The sequence below is a fragment of the Podarcis liolepis genome (genome assembly GCF_965112155.1).
Source record: "Podarcis liolepis genome assembly, chromosome: 1".
Classification (NCBI taxonomy): Eukaryota; Metazoa; Chordata; class Lepidosauria; order Squamata; family Lacertidae; genus Podarcis; species Podarcis liolepis.
In genome coordinates, this window is record NC_139554.1 from 92,193,478 (window position 1) to 92,206,146 (window position 12,669).

General features: G+C 40.0%; 1 protein-coding gene across 15 annotated transcripts in view; it reads right to left on the reverse strand.

The window, feature by feature from the left end:
- Positions 1–12,669, reverse strand: part of MYLK (myosin light chain kinase) — a 170,560-nt gene that overhangs the window by 80,255 nt on the left and 77,636 nt on the right. For all 15 annotated transcript variants that reach the window (XM_083487817.1, XM_083487807.1, XM_083487805.1 and 12 more), the window contains 2 exons: positions 12,381–12,515; positions 7,929–8,081 (listed from right to left, as the gene is read on the reverse strand). In XM_083487817.1, coding sequence (XP_083343943.1) covers positions 7,929–8,081; positions 12,381–12,515 — 288 coding nt within the window. The remainder of the gene's footprint in view (positions 1–7,928; positions 8,082–12,380; positions 12,516–12,669) is intronic.

Below are 12,669 nucleotides of genomic sequence, written 5' to 3' on the forward strand. Positions count from 1 at the left end.
CAAGTGCCCCTGAAACGTCCTCCTCTCTTGCTTTCTCTGTTTGGAGTGGATGCACAAAGGGGAAGCATGTCTGCTCACACTGAACCGGGTCAGGAAAGGATGCCAAGAATATTTCTATCCTCACATCCTCCTCCCTGTGAGTTTGAAAATGATTGTACAGTCAAAGTGATCCGGTTCTCAATTAGGTTGTGGATTACTACCATGTAATAAGTAAGGTGTTCAGTTTACCATGTTAAAAAGGAATACGCCCCACCCTGCCATGCCACACGTCACAGAATGATCACAAAAATCAAACTAACATAGGAAGTGTCGGGCAGAAAGTCAATGTAAAACAAAAGTCACTGTAGGTTTGGTTCAATTTGGGTACAGAAGATAAAACTTCACCATGATTTATGTTCAGTTCAAGTTAAAAAACAATTTCAGTTTCTACTCTTGGTGCTAAAGCTGACATGTCAAACCATGCAATAAGGTAAATAAGACGTGTGAATGTGTGGATCTAGTGGACATGAAGCCAACATCATACTGTCCAGTCACATTTACTCCCCCCCCCCCATTAGAGCAAGACAGTTTCTCTTCTCAAAATTTAGTTAAAAGGACCTGCTTTTACATAAGACCGCTTCTCAGCTTCACGCCGCAAGTTCTCCTGTTCACTTTCCTTTTCAGACAACCTGATGTTTCACTAAAACCAAGCAACAACAAATCCCACAAAACGAAACCCCATAGAACCACGATACTAGCTTTAGCAGACTTCTCTCAAGCTTGTTTTATATAACAAAACATATTTTAGGCCCTCTTGCATGTTGTGTTCTTGATCTACGCAAAGGAACCTAGTGTCCCATCTCTAAGGCCTGAGGCTTTCAACTAGGACCTCAGCTATTTTGTAACTATTTATTTCAAAGTTTGTACTGTACTCTGTCTTTCAGGTAATGAAATTACACACAACTGCCAGTAAAACATATGAATGTTGGAATATGATAATGGAAAGAGGTTTACTAAGATTTACAAAGAAGCATGTTAGTACTGCTAGTTTGAACTACTTCCAAGCTTCCGCTGTAATTATAGGGTTAGAAGCATCCATTATATGGTCCTTCGTAGGTGTGTGCAAGTTCTATATGGCTACTTTGCTCACTTTATGAAAGTTATACATGCTAAAGGTAAATACAAGTGAAACAAAATTTGAGCAGTGGAGCAATTCTGGAAGTGCATTCATCAAAAGATGCAACTTCATGTCCCAGGTTAAGCTCAAGGAAAGCCAGTTTTTGCAGTGTGCCAGGCACTTCAGCTGAGAATAACAATGACTAGCAAGCCTTTGGACATCATGAACCACCTCACCTACCATAATCCTTGGAAATGTTTTGCAATTTCTTTTTTAAGGAAAGAAATGTTCAAGGGAATCAATGCTAAAAAAACCCAAAAAACTCCAAGGCAAAGCAGCTCCTCCAAAGATTGGAGGACAGGCAAGACTGATAACTAAACCAGCATTAGAATGTATATGCATTTCTCTTTATCACAGTGAGCATCTGGGCCCACTTCAATGGAGGGGAAAAGCAAACAGCAACAACAATAGTGCAACTACTATTTCAGTGTCTATTTGTACACATGCACACACCTTCCCCACAAACATAGAATAGAAAATTCATTGTCAGAAACTAAGGGTGTATTCTTATATACAACTCCCATATCTATATGCCACAGTGCTTCATTACACAACTTATTCTCACATCATGCTTAGACGTGCACATTAAATAAATGTAAGAAGCTGCTTTCCAAGAGAGCATTGTCAATATGCAACAAAGCCTTTTGACGCATGAGTGTGTCGACATATGGCAGTTACTCACTCATACACAGAGAAAACAAAATGCAGCCTCAAACATGTTTGCACAGTTTACATAACAGCAAGTTGCCATTTTCCATGCGATAATTACACAGGTCACTCGAGTTCTTGTATGAATGAAGGCTACAACTACAGGGTCTGCTATCATGCTTTAGTGTTGAGTATGATCAAATGCACCTCCTTACATTGTTTGGTTGTAAGGTGAAGCAATAGGAGTAGCTGGGGAAACCCAGCCAGATGGGCAGAGTATTAATAATAATAATAATAATAATAATAATAATAATAATAATAATAATAATAATTAGTGTAATTATCTTAAGGCAGACTTGACAAGTGCTCCCATGAATGGACAGATTAAGCTCAGTGTTCTCCATAAATTGCATTACTTCACAAAGTAACATGCAACATAATGTTTTGCATTCTGGATGGTCCTGGAACACTGGCAGATGACAGAAACTAATAGTAAAATAATAAATAATAATAATAATAATAATAATAATAATAATAATAATTGTATTATTTGTAAACTGCCCTTCACAAGGTAGTTCACAATAAAAAAGACAGTATGACAACACAAAATACATAATAAAACAAAAACAAACCAATAATCCCCCTCCTATATAATAGGTGTGACACTCACGCACACATGCTATCCCTTAATCTCTAAAAATATTCAAGAGTTGCTTTAAAAATCAGTGCACATTAATTTACAACATATATACACAGAATTTTGATTTAGCGTGCCACTCAAGAAAGCAACATGCTTTTGCTGTGCTATAAACAAACACAAGAATAAACCCACTTCTCCAAGACATCCAGAAGGGAAGCCTACCTGAAAACACCAAGTTGTATTTTGCTCCTGAAACAGGTTTTGCAAGCAATGTCTCTCTCCTCTCTTGCTGTGATAAACTGGTCACAGCAGCCTCTCAGGGGAAAAGCTTTCAGGTGACTCTAATCTGCTTGCCTGCTGGTCAATGAATGGTTGCTATAATCAGATTATGAGGACTATGGCTACCCAACACAAACATTTAATGCGGGTAGACTATATAAATATCTGTGGCCACTCCCTGGCTTCTAGCCTTGAAGGTAAAGAAGGTAAGAAGAAGAAAGTGCAGTGCAAACAACATCCCTCATGGTGTAGATCTTTCCCTCATCAGGAAAGTGTTGGAGAGTACAATGGCATCCTTGCAAGCCTGGGGATGTGATCTGTGCTACTTGGCTCCTCACCCAGGGGCAACTGCTACCAGATGAAAAGCAGTAACAAAAATAAATAAATCTATAACTATGACAAAAATGCAAACTGCTCAATGTAGCGTGTGAATGCTATCCCATCAATAAGAGCAAGTCTCATTTGATGAGAATAAAATCATTGTATCACTTCATATTTTGTTGCGTTTGAACCATGCACAGTGCACCCTTGAATGCATGAATGAGTAAAAATAACATACTTAAAGCACAACAGGTAATTATGCACAACATGCATTATGTCAAGGAGAAAGGCCATATAAATGGAGACAGAGCCCCCATTGTGGAGCAGTATCCTTCCAGAGACCCATGAGATCTTTCAACAGAGACCCAATGTGGTGCAGGAGGTAAGAATTAGAATCTTGGATAAGGGATACAATAATTCAATTCTTTGCTGAATTCTTTCACTGAGAAAGAAACTATCTCCCAGCCTTATTTCCTAAAAGAATCGTTGTGAGAATTAATGGAATGAACCCTAGGTCACAACACCAAGCCTTCTTGTATAAATGCAATATTTGAGCACAAAGGTGCACAAACAAATCCACACATACAAGGAAATTATATTCTTTTCCAGCCATCATCTACTCCAGGAGTGAGGAACCTCTGACCCTCTGGCATGGCAGGGCAGGGCTTTGGTCTTTCAAATTTCAATGGTGCCCTGTGCAATGGCAAAATTTGGTACCCCCACCACCTCTCACCTTCCATTCTGCTCAATTCACTACATGATGCCCTGTGGTGCACCCAGGCTTGGTGCTCGGTGCAGCAGAACTGGTCATGCTGCCCCAACCTCAGGCGTAATGAAGCTCCCCATGTGGCCCATAGGACCATTTCGGTGAAGTCAGGCCGAGCTGCAGCAGACCTAACATCATATATGACATCTGATGTGGGTCAAGTAAAAATTATACTCTAGGCCAAGCTTCTGCTCTCATGCAGGCCACAACTATGAACAAAGCCCTACTAACTTGTCGTATGTAGAGATATAATACATCATGTTGTGAGCTGCAGGAAACTGAAAAGGAACACAGTATATGGAGCTGCCATTCATGCACTACTTCAGAATAAGGGCTCCCCATTGGATGAGACCCTAATCTATAGCATACTATAGCATAAAATGACCCAGATCTGGGCAACACAACTGCTAACCAGGTTGTATGTAACACCTCCAAAAACACAATGTAACATGGATATGCAGTGTAGGGATGGTCATACTCCTGGTAGCAGGAAGATGGGTAAAGATAGCACTTTACACACAAGCTATTTTTACATCCATTTGACAGAACATCTCCTTTTGTGCTGATAATATGCTTTCAGTTTTAGAACTTGATCCCATAATCCCATGGAATTTATAAAGGCATGCTTTCTTTTCTTTATGTTATTTTCCATTTCGTTTACAAGCTGCTTATATGGGCCTTTTACAAGATAGTTAATGTCAAAACCCTTGGTTTAGTTCAGTAGTTCTTGTTCTCTTTTATAATAATAAAAGAACAAGGAAAGCTCTGAAAGATTTCTGCAGGGGAAAAATGTGTGGGCCACTTTAAAGACACTTAGCAGCAGGTAAACTTCCCCCAATCCTGTCAGCAGATGCTGCTGCTACAACTTATTCATCATCAAGGTGTCTGAAAGCAAAATGATTTATACATTAAAGTCCCAGGGCATAGTCTGAAGCAGACACCTTACTGAAGTTAAGCAGGTCTGGGGCTGGTCAATCACTGAGTGGGAGATTGCCTGGGAACCCTATGCACACCGCTTTGAATTAAATGACAAAAAGGTAATGTAACAGAAATAAAGCAGCAGCTGTGAAAAAGCAACAGGTACTCTTAAGGCCACTGTAACTGTAAAATTAAAAAGAAAAAGCAGTCACTGTATAATCTCCTTCAGGGCAGTGTTATGCATTGCACTAGCAAACATGGATTCCCCACTCTGTGTTTGGGTAGAGTGGTGGTGGTCAGGAGAGTTGATGAGCAAAAATATTAATCTCTTGGATGGTGATAAAATATTAATCTCTTGGGTGGCTGAGATCACAAGCTCTGTGGGATAATATCAAACACAGACATACTTAATTTAAGCAATGCATATCCAAAAGGATCAAAGAAGACATCTGGCAGATACAAATGCTGTTCACACGGATATAATACAGGAGAAAGGGCACAACAAATTCAGATACAAGGATTCTGATACCAAATTTCAAATGATAAAGGTTCTGCAGTATCATAAGATAATTTGATAGTACTTCACACATTACATAACCACAAACCTCAGACAGTCTTAGCCAGACCCCAACTGTCTTGTGACTTTTGAAATTAGGTGAATACATCTAAAAGTGTAATGGGTGAATATACTGTAATGCTCTTTGATAGGAATTTGCTTAATACTTTCTTCATTAAGATTAAAATGCTAGTCTTATGCAAATCTTTGTCATCAAATTCTAACACCAAAGGTTTACTCATTATTTCTCTTCTGCCTCTTACAAAAATTAAAACATGGTAAAAAGTGCTGGTGCAAAAAATCAATTTCAGCTCTCTGTGACCCCAACAAATGGGATATTTCATTGGACATGGGAATGCTATTTGTGGGACAGAAATGTGTCATATAGTAGAGAAACACTTCAAGTATATTATCCCTTTGTATCTGTGTTCTGATTTGTGGGTGCTTATTCCCCAACCCTTGGAAGCCAAAGCCCTGAGCAGTAGCACATTGTATATTATACAGTGTTATACCACAAGTATTCTTTAGGGAGCTTTAAAGATATGGGAGGAATATGTGCACAGATTTTTGAAGCTTCAATTCCAGTTTCAAGCCTATTTTCAGCACAAAAATCCACATCTATCTCAATCTGAGACAGCAAAAATAGAATCCAAATGCAATCTAATGAGGTTTTAACAGGATGCCCTAAATCTGTTAAAATGTTAAACATATGGCTCTCAATACATTTAAAATACTTAAGTCTATTACTGTAAAAAATACTCTCCATTTAGTCTATGTATCCCTATAACTAGACTGACATAAAAAGCACACCAAAAATCCAGGAAACAAACTCTACTCAGAACAGCACCAGGTAAATTTGGGTAGGGTCAACTGAAACATACAGATGACTTATACCAGGGGTGAAGGACTGGATCCAGCTAACTTTCCATGGAACACTGACTGGTGAGCAAGGCTGTCAATCACACAACATCACATGACCAGGTGATTCACAGCTTGTAAAGGGCGAATGAGGAGCACAATCTAAGTATGCTCCTGATTCTTCCTTTGCAGCCATCAGCTGAATGCAACAGGGGCAATGGCAGCAAAGGAAACACTGGGAACATGCCCTTAAGTGAACTATTTCTTCTTTTCCAGCTATAGTCCAGTGCTTTATTGATTTGGTGCTTTTTTTGGTCACCGCAAGATGACAGGAGAAGGTGCCAAGTTTTCAAGTTCTGAATTCTACTAGTGGTTGAAAAGGAAGAACCGGGAGCTCATTTCAGTTTGGCCTGGCAGGTTTACATGTCCTGTGCCTGAAGGCATATGATGGCAGGTGATTGACAGGTGGGTGGGAGGTTTAGGCCAAACTACAATCTGTGACATCCAGTACTATTTTTCTAGAAAAAGAGGTGCCCGAGTTCACCAATAACTTGTTCTCTTAGAATGGCAATGGCATCCACCTGAGAGGGGCTGGAGCTGACCTCTGGTGAGCTCTGTCTGAAAAAAAGCCCTGGATAGCCTTAGGTGGTCTAGGAGGTTCTCATTAGATTAGATTAAGTTCTGTTTAACTGCATTGGTTTGCTTAATTGTATGACTGGCTGGCCATAATGTGGTTGGGAAGTGTGTGCTGGTTTCCCCCCAAGTGGTGGCACATGAACAGTGCTGATTCACTCAAAACAGCAACACATGAACTACTGACTACAGCTGAACTTACTGACTACAGCTGCAAGAGCTGAGGCTGCTGAACAGACTCTTGGGTTGGGGGTCTTGTTGGTGGGGGATTGTTGGGGTGTGTGTTGCTGTTATTGACATTAATTTTTTGATTCTTTATTTTAAATCGTATTAGGATTTATTTGGCAAGTGTTCAATTTGGCTGTGTATTTTTTGATGTTTTATTTATTATGACTACTTTTCTATGTTGTAATTATGTATTTTTTCATGTTGTAAGTTGCCTTGAGCATGGTTTGGAAAGGCGGCATACAAATAAAACGACAGTGGCATCTCTGGTTACGTTGCCTTCTTAGTTATAAAACTAAGAATGTTTCTGTGTGGTCTGTCTGGACGGGAGAGTTCATGAGAGCTCCGAAATAGGACTAAGATATTAAACTTAAACATTCTAATTTCAACCTACAAAATGTAAAAGAATTTTTTAAAATGAAGTGCAAGAGAAACTATTCTAGCCTCTACCATCAGGGCTGAGTCATTCTTTCTCAAATTATCATTGCTGATCACACTCTTCCCTGCATTATAATTTCAACTTTTAAGTAGCACTGAGAATAAAACCTGCAAAGAAATAAAAAGATCTGTAAAAAGGCAATTCCAATCAAAGATGCCCAAGGTTCCCTGTTTCAGCAATGAAAATTTATCAAGCTGACTGAGAGCTGTTAATAAGGTCAATATGTAGGTAAGGGCTTTTCAATCAGTAAGCATACAGAAATCATTTTTTATCGGTTCAAAATATGCTGTCAATTTCATAAGTGGCCCAAGAAGTACGAAGATGTATCAGCCAGACTCCCAAGATACAACAGGATTCTATCTGATCACCACACCGCATCATCAATTACACCATGCAATCTCTTATAAGCCAATAAAAAGGGCCAAAGCTGCTGCTTTCAATTTAATCCATATTTGCTTCTTCTAAGCTGTACGTAAGATGGGCACTCACCTTTGACAGTAACTTGAGCACTGCAGGATGCCCTTCCAGCACTATTTTCTGCCAAACAAGTATACACCCCATCATCTTCTGGTAAGGCATCTTGAACAGTCAGTTTTGCAAGTCCATCTTCAAAGGCAGAATGTGCATACTGAATAGGCCGATCTAGAGAAGTGAGGGGGGGTGGGGAGAGAGAGAGAGAATCAAGAAATTGTTGAACATCCCAGTTACCAACCCATACTTCGTAAATCGCCAGTTGCTAGCTTTAAAGCTCATCTCATTGCCTTACCATTTCATTAGAGTCAAGGATTAAATGCTTCTCAGTCACACAGGGATCCATTTATACAGATTTGAAATGCAAAAGAAGTTTCCAATAGGATCAGTCATTTAGCTAACTTCAACTCTTTGTACCATTTCGTTAAATAACTTATAGAAATGCCCACTGTGAATTATTATGCGTAAAGTCCACACCAAGCAGAGATTTTACATACATATGTAAACATGCAGAGATTCGTATACAGCCCTCTGTCTCCTTAACATGAAATCGTTTCACTAGTTACACTTGTTTTCTGGCCTTCCTCCAAATAACTCAGAGTGGCATGTTAGCCTCATGGCAACCTTTTGATGTAGATGTATGTTTGTAGCACATTTACACCCCCCTTCTAGCATAAATATACATTATAACATGCAATAGTTGTGTGGTGTGGGTGTGTAACATTTACAAAGAGAGACAAAGTTAGCAGTTTAAAATAGTATAAGCTTATCTGCCATGTCAAAAAAGCCTGCTGAAATACAGAGGTCTTCAGTGGCCAGTGTCAAACAGTTAGGGAGGCAGCCAAGCATACCTCATGGGCAGTATGTTCCATAATCTGGCTGCTGCCACCAAGAAGTCCCTCTCTCTTGTTTCATATAGCTGTGCTTCTACTCTAGGAAGGGAACGAAGATGGGCCTCACCTTCTAATTCTAGAGAGTGGGCAGGATGATATGGGAGGAGGTAATTATTTAAGGTATGTTGGGCCTAAGCCAGGGAGAGCTTTGGAAGTGCTCACCAATACTTTCAATTGTGCATGAAAGAAGACTGGAACCACAGCAGCTATTGTAGGGTGGGTGTAACATGATCATATGGACAAACATCCACCAGCATCTTTGCAACTACATTTTGGACCAAATCAAGCTTCCAAAGACATTCCAAAGATACCACCATTTAGAGGAAGCTGCAGTAAGCCAACCTAGATGTAACGAAGATGCAGAAGGACCTTCTCTGTTGTGGCTCCAAAGTGTTTGAATGTCCTTCCCTCCAAGGCATGTCTTGTACCACTGTTGTTGTTTTCAGCATCAGATCAAGATAGACTTCTTTGCCCAGGCTTTAGGGCAGTGGTGGGGAACCTCTTTGGCCCAGAAGGCAAGTGCCTTCTGTGCATTATGGACCCTTCTTTAAAATAAACTGACGTTTATCCAATCTAAATGACCACTGGATCAGAGTTTAATGTAATATGGAAATTCCAAACACCAAGCTTACTACTGCAACTGTACTGCTCACCATTTCGCCATGAGCACCATTAAGCATGCCTGGAACTAACAGTCAAGGACAAGGAATGCAACTTTCTCCTTTATTTGGTTATGGACAGCTATCCTTTCCTGCAATGTATCCTTCCATGACAGAGAGAAGCAGATTGTTTGCATTCATGAGGATATTACAATTAGCCAACTTAATCCTTAAGCAAAATTATTTTCTAGAAGGTATATGCTGAAAAGCTGCAAGAAATCCCAGAGTTTAACTACAGTTTATAAGCTAGCCCATGTCTGTTTCCAAGTGATGTATAAACAGTTATGTATCAAGATCAGAAGTGAGAGAGATGAGAATTACTGGCAAGTTCTGGGAGCTGGGAATGGAAGTAAAATGTTTATGTCTTTCAGATAATACATAATGTCCCTGTTTTCACTTCACATTTCCATGTTTCTTAAACTTCTGTTGCTGAAAGCCATCATCGCCTGCCGGCTTACAATTGGGGTTAAGGTTTTAATCTGGAGCTTCCAAAGCCCTAAATGGTTCGAAAGCTAGTTACTCAAATAACTCTCCTTCTCCCCATTAGACCTTCTCAACAAGCATAGTACAGAATATGTGGAAGAATAAAGACACAAATTATTGTACAAAATAAATTTGGAGGGCAGCTGCCGGGTGCATCCATTGTAGGGTAGGTCTACGTAGGTCTACATCAAAAACGTAAGAACGAGAAAAGCAAAGGTGAATCAGACCACACATCCATCTAGTTCTGTATTCTCTCCTCTCAGTGGTCAACCAGATGCCTACAGAAAGCCTACAAGCAGGACAAGAGCAAAATGCTGTCTGCAATATGGGACATAATATATAGTTATTATAACTAGTATAAATGAAGGTCATTGATCAGAGAAGAAGCTTTGCCTTCCAAGGTGCCAACCCCACAAGGCCACAACGGCCAAGTGATAGGATTTTCATGAACTCTAAAAGTTTGCAATGCACCACTCTCAGAACAAACTACCTCTGCTTCAATTCAGACATCACGCAAAACTATGCTTTGTGCGAATCATAGTCAAGAACTGACCCTATCATTTGAACATCCGAACACACAGAGCAAAGAAACCACGGTGCAGAATTTCTTGCCTGGTTTGTTTTCCTTCTGCTAAGTATTCATTCAGTTCATTCTCACCTCTGTGGTGCACCAGCCTTCATTATGATGTGTGAACAATTTATGAGTTCAGACATATCTACAGTTAAAACAAACTGTGCAAATCAGCTTCAAATCATGGTTTTACGTCCTGTTTTGGCAGCCACTCACAAACCATGATCTGCAAAGCTGTGTTATGTCTGAATAAAAGCCTCTGTGTAGGGATGCAAGGCAGCAAGTGGCAGTTCTAGGCAGTTAGTGGTATTCCTTAAGAATAGGACTACTTAAGAAAGACTGCAACTGGACTCAGTGGGCTTTATTTTCAGGGAGCCACTTCCTCAATGTTTACAAGAAATTGGCTGGAATTCTGTGACCAGAAAACCTACAGATTTGAATAAATGCATATAAACTAAACACAGTCCACAATTAATGAGTCAGACACTTGCTCCATCTAGTTCAGCACTGTCTACACTGACTGGCAGTGGCTCTTCAGGATTTCAGATGGGGAATTTTCCCAGACCTACCTGGAGAGGCTGGGAATTGAACCTGGGATTTCCTGCATTCTACCACTGAGCTGCTCCTTCTCACAAAAGGGATAAGTATCAAAATATTCAGTAAAACACCTCTACCATCAGATGTGTAGATGCAGCACGGCACTCACTGAAGATAAGATGCATTCTGTCCATTAAAGCAAAGATCATAGCTAAGCAGATTTGCTGACCCTATGATAACAACTTTAGATCAATATGTGTACCTAAGAAACTAGCCAGATTACTGCAATCAGCAATAGGAGGCCCTGTTAACTGTATCATGGCCTGCAGATGCCCAGCAGAGAAGGGGCTTTCTCCACAGTGCTGCATACAGTGAGGGTATGATCTTCCCCTGGATAGTAGTCAGCACTGACTGCAGGGTGCTTCTGGTAATTAAGAATATACCTTTTAACCAAAGATTTATACAGGAAATAGAGGGAATGAGAAGATACAGTACTATATTCACTTTTCTTGATAATCAACCACAAGAACTTTGGAACTCCCTGCCTACTGAGATCAAGAATGTGCCTTTACTGTATTCTTTTCAGCGCCTGCTAAAAACATTCCTGTTAAGGCAAGCCTAACCCGATGCTTAGAAAATTGAGGTAATCTTTATTTGTTTTTAGTATTTTAACTTTTGTATGTTTTTTATTGATTTTATTGTTTTATCTTTTTTGTAAATCTTATGAAATAAACCATATATACTAAGGAAACATTCAATCTCATTTCCTAAAATCTGCATTCTGTTGCAATAAAGCTCATGGCCATACAAGCAAACAACAAAAATGCAGCCTTGTCACAAAACACCCTCTACTGGACAATCTTCAAAACAGCAGCAAATATGTTTTCTTTCCCCGCTCCAGAACGCCTTGCCAGATCTTAGTTGTGCCACATATTGTAGGCAACTGTGATGGGATAGCAGCCTTTTTGGAAAAATCTGCCCTGAACTGCTCTGCTAATCTCAGACAGCTTGTGTTTACCTTCTATTGATAAGAATGCAGAAAGATGCCTTAAAGCAAGTCAAACCATTGGTCCATCTAGCTCTGTACACCAACTGGTGGCAGCGCTTCGCGATCTCAGATGCCAGAAAGCTGCTGCCAGTCAGTGCAGGCAATACTTAGCTAAATGGGAAAATGATCTAAGTCAGTTTAAGGTTGTTTCCTATGTTCCGATCAAAGTCCCCTAGCCACCCCCTCACTGACTCATATGTAGATGCTGGTAACCAAAGTGCTAGCAATGTTACAAGAAACAGACAGTTGGGCTGCCATTTTTTTCTGACCAAGACTTACCATTGAGGAGCCAAGTGATCTCAGGCACAGGGGTACCCTCAACTAAGCACTGAAGCACAAAATCCTGTCCTTCACTCACACTGCATGACTTCAAAATGGTGGAAAAATGAGGAGCGACATCCTTCACTTTGGGCCCTACAAATCAAAGCAAAGGAAGATACACTAGAAACAGGAGGTTTGCAAAATCCAGCACCAGTAACTTGTTTCAGAATGGAAAAGTAATTCCCACAAAAGACAGCTAAACAGTAAGTGTTTTACTAGCTATACATAATTAAAAGTTTCATTGTCA